The following is an 18,546-nucleotide window of genomic DNA, read 5'->3' as shown; positions in this document are numbered from 1 at the left end:
GAGATGCAGAGAAATTTTTTCAGCCAAAGAGTGGTAAATCTGTGGAATTTGTTGCCACAGGCGGTTGTGGAAGCCAAATCATTGGGTGTATTTTGATAGGTTCTTGATTAGCCAGGGCATCAAAACTTATGGGCAGTGTGGGGCAGACTGGGAAAATGGATCAACTCATGATTAAATGATGGGGCAGACTCAATGACTGAATAGCCTATTTCTGCTCCTTTGTCTTGTGGTCTAATCATCCAGGAACATCAATTTTTCACAATTCAAGTGAAACAAGAAAGTGTGATTGTAGTAAAACACACAAAAATGCTGGAGGATCTCAGCAAGTCCCACAGCATTCGTTTGAGGAAAAGATAAAAACCAGTGTTTCAGTCCTGAGCCCTTCTCCATGGTGATGTTTCCTTATCGACGTTCATCCTGAGCAACTGCACAACAGATCTACCGGATGTTCCCAATTGCACAGAATGAGGCAAAAAATTTAAGCCATGCTGGACGATCATCAACTCAGTGCATGATGCAAAAATCTACCCCAAAAATGTTAGCCTTCCAATAAAATGAGATTCCATGTGGCAAGAGTAGATTCTGAGACACACTCAAGTTCAGAGTAGCCAATACAAAGGCTTCCTGCAGTCCAAGGTCCTTCTGCCTCCAGACATTGCAGGGCTCAGCCTGGTGTACAAATCTCACAAACATCTGAACTTTGTATTGTCCCTGAGCACCACATGAGGAGCAATGGTGCTCTGTACACAGTGTATGCTAATATGATAAATGTATAGAACAGATAACACTCTGCAAAGATTGAACAACACTATGAGTGCAAAGTCATGCACTTTTCTTATTTTATTTTATGTATATTCTTTAATAAATGCACTTTATACTTGAAATACAAAAAACAAGTGTTCACTGGTTATTTGAGTTTACACCTGTGATAGTCCAGATCTATCACCAATGTATATAGTGTATATAGTTACAGTATCTAGACTGTGCTTACAGCGATTGGCTGAGAGCTTAGCCACGCCTACTGTCTGGGCCTTAAAGGGTTGTGTCCCTAGCCAGGTCGGATCATTCCGGACTGGTCGGCCACCTGTGAAGAGCTCCTGTCTTTTGCTAATAAAAGCCTTGGTTTGGATCATCAAGTCTTTGATTCTTTCGACGAGCTCTACAACACCTAAAAACAATTTTATACTCATTCAACCACATGTTCCTACTTCTCAGTGATGCAGATCTGACTGAAAAGGTTCAACAGTATTCTCAAGGTAGAATTTTTTTAGCCATGTATTTCTTTGTAAATGGCTAATGCCATTTAGCTTTAGCTCTTTCCACCTTATCAAGCAGAAATAAACCTTTAAGAAAACAGTACATCAACACCTCTCCTTCCTTAGAACCTGAATGAAATTCACCATTGTCTCTTACGAATTTCTATTGAGGGTCTTTCATAGGAGGTACATTGCAGCTTCGTAGGGGGAACCCTTCTGCCCACAACTGCGAGAATTTGCAGAGTTCTGAATGCAATTACAGACAACGTGCAAACTAACCCCCCTTTCCCCAACTACTTAGGAAAGTAGCCCACGTATTACAAGATCTTAGCCACACTCTCACAGAGCAGAATATGTTTGAAAACGCATCCTTCCCCAGATTCATGGACAGTTTCTTTCTGCTGTTATCTATTGAATGGACCTTTCATTAGTAAAACTGAGTCCTTTCGCTGTTCTATCTGAACATTCTCTGTAAGACTATATTCTGCACTTCTGTTTTACTTTGCACTACCTGTGATATCCAGATAGGTCAACTTTTTCCCTTTACCTTGGCATGGGTGATAATAAGCAATTCAATTTAATTGATATTCAGAGCTATCTTTCTGATGAGTGGCTTGCCATTCGCTGGAAATGAAAAGAGATGGAATAATAACCATGTGCAGAATGGTGTGTGCTTTGTTTCATGCACCAGATTTATTACTTGTGGAAAATTTTATCCAACAGAATGCTCTGAAAACTGAAATAATCATATGTAAAGAAACTTATCAAGATTTTTTAACATTAATAGAAAAACTGAAATTTAACTGGGACAAGTGCGAGAGATTGTACGTTGGTAGTTAAACTAGCTGAATATGATGTACAAGGCAAATAGGACGGGGGGGGGGGGATTTAGGGAAGGTTTAGTACTTTCTTTCAAGAAATATAGGGTCAGGAAAACATCGAGGACTGAAGGACCTGTACTGTGCTGTAGAGTTCTATGTTCTATGCATTATGAAACAAAAAGACTTGGGGTATTGATCTGCAGTTGCATGCCAATGGTGACACATAGACAATTTTGTGAAGATGGCATTTAGCACACTTGTCTACATCAGTCTGCAGCAGGGAGGTCAAGTTACAACCGTGTAAGACATTAGGTGCTTTCAAGCTGCCTTGTAAAATGGGGTTAGCACCCCACTCACAAGGCAGCTTGAAAGGATCTGACCCAGTCAGCGGGCTCCAAAATCAACCAGGTCATTGCCCTACCTCGGAGGTAGTCAGGGAACCCAGTTAAACTTACTTAGATCTCATCCACTGGCGGCTTTAAAACTAAAATGGCTGACCCAGTTACTCTTGTGACATCAGTGCTTGCGCGCTGGCATCACAGGGAAACCCCAGATGAAGTATCTGCCATAATCAGGGGGAGAGATGGGTCACTGCCCGTGTGGAGGGGGGGGGGGTCCACAATTGGGGGAAGTAAGGGAAGGGGTCAGCTGCCACGGTGAGTGGGGGGAGGAGGGCAGGGGAGATGAGAGGCGTCGGCTGTTGCGGGGTTGGGGGGTGGGGGTGAGGAGAGGGGTCGGCTACCACGGGGGGAGAGGAGGGGTCGAGGGGCGACTGATGGCCGGTGGGAGGGGGAGGGGAAATGGGAGACATACCAATAGTTCCCATGAGTGCGTGCCGTGCCACTTACCGAATCATCGCAGGGGCAGGATCCCCCTTAAATCGCTGGGTTGGCAATTTAATGGGTCGATCCCCCCCCTCCGCAGCTTAAAAGGTGCTAGACGCACCTTTGCCCCACTAATCGCACCTGGGTCCCAGGAGGGCTACCCAGGTGTTGCAGGTTAAATGTACGTATTGGTGAGACGACATTGAGTATTATGTACAGTTTTGGTCACCCAGCTCTAGGAAGAATATCATTAAGCTGGAAAGGGAGCAAAAAAGATTCATGAGAATACTACTAAGATTGGTAGACTTGAATTATAAGGAGAGACTGGATAGATTGGGAATTTTCTCCTTGGGGAGGAGAGGCGAAGGGAGGACCTTACTGAGCATTATAAAATACTGAGGGCATAGATCCAGTAAATAGTCACAGGCCTTTCCTCAGGGGTGAGATAATCTAAAACTAGAGGTGAAAGGGGAAATATAAAAAAGGGAGCTGAGGAATACTTTCTTTGCACGGAGAGTGTTGGGTATTTGAATGTTGGGCCAAAGGGCCCGTTTCCCTGCTGCAGTACTCTGTGATTCTATTCTCGGAATTACTGGTACTTTGGATTTAACACTGCAGACCTTTATTGTTTCTGAATTTTTGACATTTTCTAACCATATCCAGTCAGTTTTTTCTCATGGTGGAGGTCACATCGCTGTAAAATGTGTTTATTCACAGGTCACAGCCACCAAAATCAGCACAGACTCAGCCTCCAATCCCCAGATAATTCAAGGCCACTTTACCCAACTTCCTCAGGAATAAGAACTAAGGGGGAATTCTGCGATACAGTGGAACCCAAAACCTCTCCATCCTTTTTTGGCCTTGAAGAAATCGAATCATAAAGGAGGAAGATGGGATGATGTGGATCGGAGTTTTCATGATCCGATATCACCTTGCGATACTTAATTCATACAACGGTGTGACGCTGCACGAAAGGAGTTAGCACATTTCAAATAACGCAGGGCTCACGCATCAGGGAACAATTCCGTGCTCACCATCTTCGCTGCGCTTCGGAATAACATGGACGTTTTACAGTCCCATCATTTACTCTACCCAAGACAGGGAGATGGAGACATTCAGACCAATGGTTAGCTATATTTCTTAAGACTGCTTAGCGATGGATATGGTAAATAGAACAATGCATTGAAATAAACAGTCAGGCGAGGAAATACCATCGTTTATGAATAATCCCGTTTCTTTAAAATAATAGGGAAACCGGTTACCTTGATGCTTCCTCCAATGAGATCAGGTGGCTCCTCTTCGGTCTCCAAGGCAACATTGATAGTGGCGAAAGGGCGGCTCGCCATCTGCTGCATCTCTCGAAGAAGTTGCTAGGAGACACAAGTGAGTGGAGAAGGATCAGTAAAGGTGAATAAAAAAGTGAGTAGTATCATTCCGAACAATGCCCTGAGCTTCTCCAACAGTCATTACTCTGGCTTTCCAATGGCAGCACAGTTTGTTTAGCACAGCAGGCATGAAAGATCACTCGGATTCTGTTCCATGAATCAAATCTGAATCCCTTTGAAGGGGCTGTGATTTCTTTACAGAAGGGAGAATAGATAAAGAGGTGTGCGGCTTGTCGGGTACATTGAACTAGTTTGTTTCCAATACACTTCACACTTCGAGAGAGAAAAGCCAAAGGCTGCATTGCATATTGAAAAACTGCCTTTGAAACAAATAGACCAGGCCAGATATAACAAGGTAGAACAAGATGCCTGGCTTTGCACGCGACTTGCCCTCAAATCCTTCAGGTATGGAGGTTTTCACACATGAGGCTGTTGAAATTGCAAGTTAACAATAGCAAGGGAAACATGACAATTGGTTCCAAAGGAAAAAAGGACATTTATTAAAGCAGGATGAAGAACTGAGGAACAAATAATAGAAAACCATAAGACACAGGAGTGGAATTGGGCCGTTTGGCCGATAGAATTCATCATGGCTGATTTGCTATCCTTCTCAACCCATTCTTCTGTCTTCACCCCGTAACCTTCCATTCCCTTCCTAATCCTCTGTCTTTAAATGTACCCAATGACGGCCACCACAGACAAATTCCATAGATTCACCACCCTCTGAGTAAAGAGATACCTAATTTCTGTTCTTTAGAGGTTTTTGCATTCCCCCCCCCTCCCCATCATAGGAAACAGTAGTCAATAGATCTCTATGAGATGCACCCCCCCCCACCCTCATTCTAAAACTCCACTGAGTTTAGAATCAAACATTTCCCTTCTCATTCCAGGGATATTTCCTGTGACTCTCCTCTGGACCCTTTCCAAGGCCACCCCATGCTTCCTTAGATAAGGAGCCGAAAACTGCTCACTAAGTGGAGTTTGAAGGGAAGAGAGTGAATAAAAATGTCACAAAATGGAAATAAGGGGAACAGAATTGCACTGGGACGATAAGAAGTCCCCAATTTACAACAGTGCTTTGTTCCTAAGAACTGTTTGTAAATCGGAAATAAACAAAAGCATCATGTGTGAGAAGATTGCAGAAACTGCTGTGATGGGAGATTGAGCAGATGCAGGAAAGAATGGCCATCAGTGAATGAGCAAACAAGCCCTCCCGACACTCCTAACTCTGCTCGACACAGCCACCCGTTTGTTGGAGCTCAGGGGTGGGAAGAGGACGCATGCCGAAATGGCCTGTCCCCATTCCAGCAGAAGATAGAAGATGTATCAGCAGCGTGCAAATCCATCCCACCAGTCTCCCTGACCCTCCTTCGTATGTATGGGTTGTCGAGCTATCATAACCCGGGAAGGACCTGCTCACTATTTCTTGAATGATTATGACTGTCACAAACTAGTTTTTACATCATATGAGTCTATGGGCAATAATTAAGAGTTTATCAAAAGATTATGTCTGTTTGAAATGATATTACCCACCTTTATAGTGAATTTAATTTGGATCTAGTGGGCCATTATAGCAACCACTTGATTTCCCAAGCATTGTGGTTAAAATTCCAGAATACCAATTCAGAAGCCTAGATGCAAATTTCCATCTGATCAAGGCAACCATAAACATCATCAATAATCTGGAATTTTGTAATATACAACTCCTAGTAAGGATGATTTACGGGAGAAATTCTGCCATTCTTTATTTGGCCTCCCTGTTGCTCCAATAATGTAGCAGACTATTAGCCAAGAAAGACACCCAGATGTATTCTAACAGCAACATGAAAGTATAAAACTCATCATCAAGTCAGGCACCGAATTCAGACACAACAAAGTCACTTCAACCCATCTGATCTCACAAAATATTCCTTGGACATGTCTGGAGAATAGTGTTTTAGTTGATACATTGAGTCAAACAAATGCCTGATACTCAAGCATTAATATGTTGTTGTTATAGGATGATATTAAAAATAAATTTAAATTTAGTCGCGATGTCTTCCTTCAGTTATATATGATTTTGGTAAGGCAACATCTGGGATACTGTATATCAGTCTAGTCTCACTACCTAAAGAAGGGCATACAATAGTGGAATGCAGTATAGATTCATCATATCAATGCCCAGGGTAGTGTACATCCGAGGAATGATTTAGCAATCCTGGCCCATACTCTTATTTTGACAAAATGAAAGGTGATCTCATTCAAATGTACAAAATTCTTATAGGCATTGACGTATAGTTGTAGAGATAACAAATCCTCTGGCTGAAGCATCCCCAGCCAAGGATCATCATCTCAAATCTAGGGCACAGCCATTCAGGACTGAGATGAGAAGAAATTTATTGATTCAAATGTTTGATAATCTCAACCCAAGGAAGTTTTGAATGCTCAGATGGAGATGTTAAGACTTCTGGATATCAACGATATTGCAGGGAAATAGCACTGAGCAAAAGATAAATTATGATTGTATTGAATAATGGAGAAGGCATGAGGAGCAAAGTGATTTATTTATTCTATCTCTTCCAATCCTCTGTATATTACGGAGTACTCCAGAGGCTTTTCCATCACAATCCCTGAGAGTGTCCTTCCTGTTCCAACAGCAGCACATGACTCACCAGAGATGGAAGCACAAGAGGGGGATATAGCCCTTGGAATCTTGTGCTGACTCCAGTCCACATGAAATCACATGGCATCAAATCAAATCCATCTACATACTGACCAAAAACAATTGCAATGGGTGGTAAGAATTAGTTAATAAATAAACAAAGGCCAAATTTTGCATCACCTGGAATCAAAGACAAAATGACTTGGTCTCCTAAAACAAGGTTTACCTCTCTCGTCACAAGACAATCCATAAGAATTGAGTGAAAGAAGCAGAAATGCCTCAGACCCTTCCAGAGCATCTGTCAGAGGGTCAACTGAGCAGGCAGCATTAGTGAATCCTGCTTATATGAATAAATAATCTATCAGTGATGACAAGAAATCCTGTTACTTGGATTTGTAAAGTAAATCTTTTCCACATCTCCCTTTCAATTTACTTTTCTTTTCAAGTTTTCCTAATACCATATCATCAAAATGAAACAGTGAAAACATTTATTTGGCATGACATACTTTGTATTTTCTTCCATGTTTGCACAAACCAACATAAGATTGTTTGGATTTTAAGAGACTGAGATGCATTTGCTTGGTAAGTTATGAATGTTCTTTCCAAATGTTATTTCCAGATTATTTGATGCACTTGGGTTAAAAATGTAGACATTCACTGGGACCTATATTATTGCTGAGAACTGATGCAGTCACCATCTTGGTGGGAGTAATTAAGAGCTGGAAAAGAAAATAACTTATTCTAATTAAGCAAAGTCCATTGTTTTCAACACTTCATAAAACTTGATAGGTTTTAATGCTGACAACCAGATGGCATTTTTGCACCTGATGAGGTGAAGTGAATCAAAAGTCAAGTTTCCCAAATTTAAAAAAAAGTCCACATTAAAAAGGGACTGGCAAAATGATCCAACTTCAGCTGGAAAATGTTATTCGGACCATATGGAATTCATATCCAACAGTGAGCAATATCTCAGATAAATCAAAAACAATCTGAAGCAAAAAGGAAGGGGGAAAGGAGGAGTAGGAAGTGGGCAAGGAGAGATAGAAATAGGGAGGAAGGGAGGCGGAGAAAGTAGGGAGTGGGGAGGCAGTGTGGGAATGGGAGAGAAGGAAGAGAGGAGAAAAGGTTAGGCAAAAAGAGAGATTGAGTGACAGGCAGACAGACAGAGAAAACATGACAATAATTTCACAAGGTCCTCTCATGTTATGAAAGTCAAGATTGCCCATCAACATAAATTGCTTAAAATTACCTTAAAAATTGTGTAAATGCATTCAGTTCAAGCAGATAATAGGAAAGGGTTGGTATTTGCCAAGATTCATGAAGTCTCCAATGTTTGATGAGGACAGAAGAAGATTAAACTCTGAGCCACTGAATCAAAACAAGATGTTCTGAATAAAATCATTGCAATAATTTTGCCCCATATTTTCAAAACCCATGCAACATAGTTGTGGAAAACATTGATCATAATACCAACTTGATTAAAAAGACTTTGGTTTATTGAAAGTGCTTTTCTATTTAACAGCACAATTATTTCAATCAAAGAAAACTGGGCTCTATCTTGTCCTGTGTCCTCCTATACCAATAGCTCAGATGCATCACTAATCGTTAAAATATTTAAAACTTAGACATACAGCACAGTAACAGGCCCTTACAGGCCATGAAGCCGTGCTCCCCAAATACACTAATTAACCTACTATCCCCAAACACTTTTCAAGATTGGGAGGAGATCCACGCAGACATGGGGAGAGTGTACAAACTCATTATATACAGCGCCAGATGCGCTAACCCGTCTGCTAACTGTGCCATCATGGGCCAAATCCAATGATTGGTGGTTAGGAAGAAGAACAAATTAAGCCATGTCATGTAAAAATTTAAGTAATAAATCTTTGGGCTATGTAAGTATAAAGAATAATGTTTCAATTCTAATCTAGATCATAATTTTCTTTTGAATAGTTGACATAAGGGGTAGAGAATGGACAATGGAAGAACTACATGTAGAGGGGAAAAGAGAAATAACTAGGCTGAAAGATAATAACGGTCACATGGTCATGATGTGAACACATTTCAAAATCGTGACTACAAAAATTAGAGCCCACCTCCTGCTTCTATTTTCTTGTTCGTTTATTGTCATCTGATTGTACATATACATACACAACCCGACCAAACAATGCACCTCCAGACGCTAGTGCACACATACAGACACACAGTGCACCCTACACACAAACGACGTACTATACTGCATACACGTAGCGATCCAAAATAACTAAATGTAAAAATAATTGACAGGTTTCTAGGATTGTTCAATGGTCTCACTGCCTGTGGGAAGAAGCTGTTTCCCAACCTGGCATTGTGTTCCTGTAGAATGTTGTTAGGATGGTGGCCAGTAGTTTGCCTTCCTCAACCAGTTTAGGAAGTGTAGACATTGCCTTCCTAATGAGGAGATGTTTCGGGTTCAGGATGGGTTATCCTTTAAATTGACAGCAAGGAACTTCGTATCCCCACTCTAAGTCGGAGCCATTCATATATAGCTGGGAGTAGTACTTTGTTCTCCTGAAGTCTACAATCAACTTATGTTCTTATGAACAGGCCTCTCAGAATGTCTGTCATTCAGTAAGATTGTAGTTGATTGTAACTTCAATTCCGTATTCCCAAGTCTGGGTTCTATGAGGTCCAGCCTGGCTTCAAAAGACAACCCACTCATCCCAATAAGCTAAGTACATCTTCTGCTGAGCTTCTTCCAAAATATCACTTTCCTGGATGTGGATGTGTTGGTGACTAGAACTAGGGGATTTGGTTTAAAGATTTGGGGTAGATTTGGGTTTGAGGAAGGACAGCTTTTCTCAAATAGTGGAATTCTCTACCCAAGGAAGCAGTGGAGGCTGCCTCATGAAATATATTTCAGGTATGGTTACATAAATTTTTGCATAGTAAGGGAATTAAGTGTTATGTGAAAAATTATATTGGTGAAGCTGACTCCATGGTCAGATCACCCATATTCTTATTAAATGGCACAATAAGCTCAATGGACCAGATGGCTGAGTCATCTATTTCTTGTGTTCCTTCTTGAAATAAGGAGGTCAATACTGTACACAGGTGTTGTTTCACAAATGTTCTCCATAGCTAAAGCATAATTTACCTAGTATTGCATTCTATTAGCTTCCCTGATTGCACACAGAACTTAAATTCCAACCTTTCTCACTCCATCCAAATTCTACTATCTCTTCAATTTAGATTACTTTCAATTTTCAGTATCAAAGATCTTCAGAGATCCAACTAAGAAAATTGGAACCATGATTCAAATTCCAGTTTTTAGTAGTTACAATATGCTGGGTCTCTACTGATGCCAATAAGTAGCAAGATATTCTAACCAAGTCATTAACGTGCATTTATATACTGAGTGACAGAGAGAGAAGTTAATCAATGGCTTTAGAAAATGCTCTGAAACACGTAATTCTCTCTTGATAATGCTCTATGTCATCACTTTGACAAATCTATTTTGATATTTGATTTTGCAGCTTTTGTCATTAAAGTTTTATTAAATCTCCCAATAATGACGATCATAGAAGCAATGGCTCTAATTACACTGTTCTAGGCATCAAAACACAATGAAGTACGGAATTCCTGTAGAACACGAGATGTTCCAAAAATAATGGATGTTCTCCCTAAATGTTGCGTCATTATCCATTCAGAATGCTCACTCTACAGACTCGCTGTGTCACATTAATAACCATGAATTTCTAAGGATGGGTTGCCATTTATCGCAACATCACAAAGCAGCAATAGGAGAGTTATAAAGCCAAAATGCTATCAATACTCAAGATAATTTGGCAGCATCTGTGGAACAATCGAAAGATTCAACAATTTAGGCTGAATATTAGTAACTGAGAAATTAACTCTTGCTTTCCAGGTAGATTCCTCAACTTGCAATTTATTTTTGTTTTGCTTTCTGAAAATCCATAGTAACATTGCCTGGGCAGCACAGTGGCGCAGCTATAGTCAAACCAATGTCAGAGTCCTTGGATCAATATTGACCTCGGGTGCTGTTTTTGTGGAGTCTGCACGCTCTCCTTGACTGCATGAACTTCATCTGGGTGCATATACGAGTTAGTAGCAGAAATGGCCACAATGAATTACATGGATGTTTTCAGAAACTGGGGGAGTTTTATGAGAAGGTGTGGAAAATGTAAGATATGGGATTAGTCCAGAATTGGTGTAAAAGGGTGGTTATAGCTGTCATGGACCCGAAGGCCTGAGTAGGTGCTGCATTTCTCTCCAGCTTTATGGCTAATGTTCCAATTGTGAACAGGAACGAACAGACGCTGATTGTAGGAACTGAAAATGCAAGGCTGAAATTATCAGAGGGCAAAAAAATATTTGTTTTGAATGACTTGGAATCAAAATCAATTGGACTGAAACGGTAATAAAATTGATATCTGAAGATTAGTTAAATTGCAGTTAATTAATTAATTACACAAAGTCCCCAGTTTTCACTCTGAATCAATGTATTAGATTTGGGCAAGGAGACGAGTCAAACTTCCCTGTTGCTAACAGATCTTGGGAAATGATCAGGCACTCTTCCCTCAAGAAACGTACCTGATCTATTGCCTGGAGGCTGCATTTAGTTTTCATTGCTGGCTGGAACCCAAGAAGCCTTTGCCAACATTTATTTAAGTCACAGGGCACAGATTTTTAGGGCGGGGTTACCTTTGGGAAGTACAGACCTTCCCAGGCAAAACCAAAATTGCAAAGGGACCAAAACTTTTCTTGAGTGTGATAGACTATACTTAGTATCGTCTCAAAATATAAATGAAAATGATTATTTGCTGATACCTTTACTGTTACCTGCAAACTCAACCTGGAAGGATTACCAATCAATTCAGATGACTTACCATACTAGCAAAAATAAAGAGTTGGATTTTTCACAATCTGAGACCTCAAGATTGAACTATGTAGGAACATTAACTCAGGTCCTGAAAACCATTCACTTGGCTGTTCACCGTGCAAAGGTTGGCACCTTTACGAAATCAAAATGAACTCCACTTTCAATTTTAATAAAAACACAATTCTGGAGAAACTCAGCAGGTCAAAAGAGTACTAAATATAACAAAGATAAATATACATAACCAATGCTTCAGGCTTGAGCCCTTCATCAAGGTATGGACAAAATGTAGGCAGGCAACCAAACAAAATGGTGGGGGGGGGACAGACAGGGAGAAGAACACAGTCCCACAGGCAGGAGGTAATAAGCATATAAGAGAGGGAAGGTACACCAGCAAACAAGAGGAAGGAGGATGGCTCTGTGACTGGAGAGGGAAGGAGATGAAAAGCAGACAGAAGATTGGAGAAGAGAGAGGAAAAACCAAGAGTAGGCTAGCAGAAACCGGAGAAGTCGATATTAATGCCTGCAGCTGGTGAGTGCTGATAGAAAAAATTAGATTTGTTCGTAATGTTGCTCTGTGTAAAAAAAAAAATACTTAAATCACAGTGTCTGCAGACTTCTGTGTATAAAAACACCTTATTTTCCATCTTGGGATTCTCCAGCCATATGGCATTAATGTTGACGTCTCCGGTTTCTGCTCACCTACTCCCTTTTCCTCTTTCATCTCCATCCCTCTGTCTTCTTTTCTCCAGCTCTTCAGCCTCTTCCCTCTCCATCCACGGAGCCATCCCCATTCCCCTTGTTTGGCAGTGTGCCCTCCCTCCCTTATCCACCTGCCTGTGGTCCAGTGCTCATCCCCCTGCCCCTTGTTCAAGCGCCTGCCTCTTTTGTCCAAACCTTGATGAACGGCTCAAGTCCAAAACATTGGTTATGTATCTTTATCTTTGCTATATAAAGTGACCTCCAGCATTGTGTTTTTGCTTCAATCACGGCGCCTGCAGACTTTTGTGCTGTACTCCACTTTCAGTTTGGCTGCAGAGTTTCCTGAGTAATTTCTGTTGGAGGCAGAAATATGCAAACGGTTGACAAAGAAAGTGTTTTTTTTTAAATTATTTGGAAGATTATAAGAGAAAGTTTCATGCTTGAAGAAACAGATTCCAACTTCAGCCTGTGGCAGTTGAAGGCTTAGTGTTGTGATGCTGTGCAACTGCAGAAAGAAGATAATATGGAGGTAAAAAAAATCTGCCATTTATATGCCACCTTATCACATCTCTCAAATGTCCCATAGCTCTCCATATAAAATGCATGATTTTGAAATGTAGTTACTGTTCTGAGTTGCTTTCGCAACAACAGAGAAGATTAAAAGATGATAATGACAGTTAGTTAAATTGCGAAAGGATGAGATAGAGTAGATAGAAACAATGATTGAGCTGTCCATAAAAAGAGGACATAAATATAGATTACATTTTGTCACATTTAGGGCAGAAGAATATATTTTTTTAAAAACTGATATGAGGCTTTAGAACTACTAGGGAGAGAGAGAGAGAGAGAGAGAGAGAGATGAAAACTTTAAATAGCTTGGATGAATGACTGAAAGAAAGGACAAGAGAGATATACGAGAGCAGCTGAAAACACCCTGTGCAGTAATTTCCATGCAGAAGGAACAATGGTCCTGTTATAGCAAAGTCCATGAACGACAACAGTCCTCAGTTGATAAGCACGGATGATGTCGAGCGCTGTGGGGAAAAAAAAAGGATTCTGTGCTCATTTTAATATTGCAGAGGCTTATTTCAAGGACAGTATTTTCAGCCATGTAACCGTCACCAAGCTCTCAGCTTTTATTGGAGAGATTTCAAAGTGCATGCACTTTGGATGCCTCCCTGACAAGCAACACCTTGCTTGTTTGAGCCGAGATACATTCTGACATCAGCAGCCTCTTGAATTTTCTCCTGAATTTGGGTGTTTGTGGAGTATCAGTTAACGAGCAGGGAAGTACTTAAATGTTTATGGTTGGTTGAACGGAAGAGAAAAATGCTTGAGAAATTTAAAAAAAATTGCAAACATTGGAAATATGAGATGAAGTTTAAATAGCAGTACAATATTGATGCTTCACAGACTCACTTCTTGAAAGAACACAATTTTACCTGGTGGTCTTGCCAAATATCTCTTTAACGTATATCACCACAAAGTGTGGTACACTCATTTTACTGCAGATTGAGGAAGGCCGCTGGCACAACAGACTTTGGTCGTGTCACATGTAAAAATACAATGATTTACAGGTCTAATAAAATGCGAATAATAATTTCTAATGAAGGGTTATGGCCCAAAATGATGACTGTCCATTGCCTGAGCTGCTGAGATCCTCCAACACTTTGTGTGTTACTTAAGTTTTGCAGTCTCACGCTTGTCTCTCCTGATGAAGGGTTACGTCCCGAAACAATAACTCTCCATTTTCTTCCACGGATGCTGCCGGAGTTCTGCCAATATTTCGTGCTTCCTTGTTTTCTGCCATTATGTCCTTTCAATTGAAGGACGAAGCTACATTGATTCTGCCGATATTAGAAATTGAAAGGAGAGCAATTGCAGACCTACCCATGATAACATTAACTGGCACTAGAGATTTGTGAAACGGTCAATAGAAAGGTGAGTATATAAAAAAAATACTCGCCTTTCTACTGTCCATTTCACAACCGTAGGAATTAAGTCACAAAATATTGTGCCAAAAGGTTGGAAAATGATGGATTGTGGTATGTCTGGATTTTCAAAAAGCAGTTAAAAAGGTGCCATAAAAAGTAAGGACCCGCAGAGGTGGTGGTCAAATACAGGATTAGCTAAATGACTTCAAAGAATAGAAATATTTCAGTGATGCTCAGTGCTGAGAAGTGACAGAGTCTAATAAATTTATTTGGTGGTGATAGAGAATGACATGGAAAATAATGCAGAGTAGGTTTAAAGTGTCAGATACTAAGGATATTTACTCCAGTGAATTCAACAGTCATATGACTGCCTCAAACTTTTCCACATGTAGCAAATATCAAATCCAACCACTACTCCAGATTAGGGCCCTGTAAAAGCAAATAGTAGGAATAGCAAATACCAGAGGCCATAGAATATAGAACAATACAGCTCAGTACAGGCCCTTTGGCCGTCGATGTTATGCCGACCTATATATTCTTTACATTAAAAAAAGTACTAAACCCTCCCAACCCAATAACTCTCCATTTTTCTTTCATCCATGTGTCTGTCTAAGAGTCTCATAAATGTCTCAATGTTTCAGCCTCCACCACCATCCCCGGCAAGGCATTCCACAATTCGTTGTGCAAAAAAATTATCCCTGATGTCTACACTATATGTCCCTCCCTTAACTTTGTACATATGTCCTCTGGTTTTTGCTGATAATGAACTGAACTTGAGTTTCAGTGTAGAGTAAGTAAAAAGTCTTGCTTCTGGGACTGTTTATCATAGTCTACCACAAAACACAAATGGGAGCCATAGAAACCCTCAGACGTGCTCCATGAAGCCTACACCTCAGACAGCGCTGCAACCTTGCAGACACCTGAGAGATCCTGAAGGAAACCAGGGCGAATGGTCCAAGACCAGATGCCAATGCCGAAAGCGAGCTCAGAGGCATGCACTTTGGATGCCTCCCTGACAGGCAGCAGGAAGGAAAGCAGCGCAAGGGAACAGCTTCCATCAGCATGGAGACTGAGGCAGGTTCAACAGGCCCTTAGCACCGCTGGGTGGATGTGACGCCATGGGCCACTGCATGGACTCTTCCCACCCCATGCAAAGTTAAGGGAGGTAAGTTTAGGTTAATGTTATGAGCCCAGAGGACCCCAAAACCCAGCAGCAATAGAAATTCAGCAAAACAAATAGTTACTTAAACAAAAGTTATTTTTAATTATCTTTAAACATGGAAACAGGATCAAACTTTAACTTATTACTATTAAATTAACTTAACCCTCTTCTAATTCAAAGTACATGTGTATGTAATGTGTGTGTAAGTTCAGAAAAGTTCTTTAATTCACATTCCAATCTCACTTCTCACTCCTCCAAGTTCACTGGTTGCGGGCAATTCTTATACTGTGCACAGAATTTAACATTTATGAATTTCACCAGGTTTTGATGCTTGAAAAGTAAATGGTACCACTCAGGAAGGTTCTTGTCAGTTTTCAAAGAAAAATTTGTTGCTCACTGGACACCCACAACTGGTTCCTTCTGATCAGCCACTTCAGTGTCTTGCTAAAGAAATGTGACCCATCAGGGTTTTCCAGACGATAACCTCTTTCTTTCAGGACACCACAGAGTTCCTTTTTCTGTTTCCCTTATTTCAAGTGAAACATTATACAGCCAGCCATCTCTTCTTGTATGGACCACAATGGCTTTGACCAGGCTGAACTAAGAACTCACAACCCATCTTCAAAGTGGGGTTTTTCCACAAGCTTGTCAGCTTGTCCTGTTCCAGTCCCTGCTGCTGCTGCTGACGGTAAAACTGAATTATCCCTCTATCTCTCTCACTCAGAGAAAACCACATGACCCTCTTAGAACAGCCAACTGTACTCAGACGGACTGCAGCTCCAGACCTAATTTTCCGAGTCCGTTCATCTGTTGCGTTCCAAAGCAATAATCCATTACTCCAGAGCATCTCCAATTAACACCTACTTGTGAAGTCATAGGCTTTCTTCAAAGTTTTTGCAAAGGCACCCAGAGCCTGGACCGTCTGGCTTGAGCAGAGCTCTTGCATTTTAAATGAGATCTGTTTTGAAGTGTTTGTATGTGACCTACACTAAAAAAACTGCCACAATTTATTTCCTTTAAAACATATCGATATACAATAAAAAATATAACATAAACTGTCACATAGACGTCAGGGATAAGTTTTTTTATACAGAGAGTTGTGGAATGCCTTGTCAGGGATCGTGATAAAGGCTGAAACATTAGGGACATTTAAGAGACTCTTAGGCGGGCACATGGATGAAAGAGAAATAGAGGGTTACTGGGTAGGGTGGATTTTGTACTTTTTTTTTAAGGAACATATGGGTCAGCACATCAGGGGCCAAAGGGTTTGTATTGTGCTGTAGTGTTCTAAAGCCTTGAAATTACAAGTGTGGAAACGTCAAAAACTCAAGAGTATAGCTTTAAGTTAAGAGGTGGAAGGTTTTTTTAAACTTTATTTAAAGATTTTATCACAAGAATAAAACAAAAAAATTACATTTAAAGAAAAAGAAAAATAAAGTAATTATTACAACACAGCATTAATGACCTAACTTAAATTAGTCTAACCCCCCCCATATATATGGCCACTAAAAATCTATATATAAAAAAAACCCACCCCTCCCCCCCAAAAATAAAGAGTGAAGAATTAATAAAGTTAATAATATTATATATAATAAAAAAACACTCACAAACAAAAAGAAAAATAACAGGTAAAAATACTAATAAAAAAGTTATCAAATCTAAAATATCACACATGAAACATATTTAAGTCAAACTTACTTACATGTACTTAACAAATGGAGTCCACATCAGCTTATAAAAAGACATCCTATCTTGAATTGAAAAGGATATCTTTTCCATAATTAAACAAGACTTCATCTCTAAATACCACCTATCTAAGGTTAATATATTTCTAACTTTCCAAGTAAGCGCTATACATTTCTTGGCCACCACTAAGGCTAAATAAATACAAGAAATCTAATAATCAATTAAGCCTAAGTCAATTAATGATTACATATTCCTTAATAAAAATATATCAGGATCTAATACAACATAGATATTATATAAACTATTAAAAATAGATTGAATACCTTTCCAAAACTGTTGCAATCAATCACAAAACCAACCAGTATGTGTAAAAGGAACGTTGATTATTATATAATGTCTTAATTGCTCTTGAATACTTGTCCAATAAAGGCTCCAATACCACATTTAAATCTCCCCCAATTATCACATTAGAATTTACTTGTCCAAGTAATAAAGACATATCCACAACAAAAGCTGTATCCTCAACATTTGGAGCATAAACATCAAGCAAAGTCCAAGCCTCATTAAAGATTGTACAATTCAGTTTTAATAATCTTCCACCATTTTTCTCTTCATTCTGTAACTGAAATAGTAGATTCTTGTGCACCAAAATTGCCACTCCTTTTTAAGTTTCACATGTTCCTTATCTGTTAATTAAATTTCCTGCAAAAAAGCCACATCAACTTTCAATTTTTTTTAAGTACTTTCTTATGCTTAATAGGATTATTTAAACCCTGGACATTAAGAGAAGCAAACTTTAATTTAGACCTTTCTTACAACAACATAACAAGAAAAAAAACAAGAAAAAAAAGGACCCCCTCCCCCTATCCCCTCTTAAAACTACAACAAAAAAAAGGAAATTATTTTTTTAAATAAAAATAATAAAAAGAAACTTCACTCCTTAATCCAAAAATTAATTAAAAAAAACAGGTAAGAGGTTACAACTACCTCCTCCTGTCTGAACTGCACAATACGGTAACTCCCACAAAATATTGGGTGTGAGATAACTCACACGTAGCTGATGACTTCTGGAAAATAATGCCCACCCAGTTCCCTCTCCTAACTCCCATTTCACATTAAACTATCATCATTATCTACATCTTCTCGGGGAAAAAAAAATTTTTTAATCAACTTTGTCACTCCGACCACCATTGCTTCCATTTCTTCTTGAAATTCGATTCCCATCTTGTGTCTCCACTCTCTTTGGAGACCGTGGA

The 18,546-nt window shown here is 39.8% G+C and overlaps 1 protein-coding gene across 2 annotated transcripts in view; it reads right to left on the bottom strand.

Annotated features, from left to right (window-relative positions):
* Positions 1-18,546, bottom strand: part of atrn (attractin) — a 520,815-nt gene that overhangs the window by 36,548 nt on the left and 465,721 nt on the right. Inside the window, exon 27 of one of the 2 annotated variants that reach the window (XM_069923525.1) lies at positions 4,164-4,271. In XM_069923525.1, coding sequence (XP_069779626.1) covers positions 4,164-4,271 — 108 coding nt within the window. Of the gene's footprint in view, positions 1-4,163; positions 4,272-17,651; positions 17,993-18,546 lie in introns of those variants that run through there. The other variant, XM_069923527.1, reaches the window with a different exon arrangement.

The sequence above is a fragment of the Narcine bancroftii genome, chromosome 3, assembly GCF_036971445.1.
Source record: "Narcine bancroftii isolate sNarBan1 chromosome 3, sNarBan1.hap1, whole genome shotgun sequence".
NCBI lineage: Eukaryota > Metazoa > Chordata > Chondrichthyes > Torpediniformes > Narcinidae > Narcine > Narcine bancroftii.
Note: the sequence above shows the minus strand (reverse complement) of the source record. Positions and strands in the feature narration are given on the sequence as shown.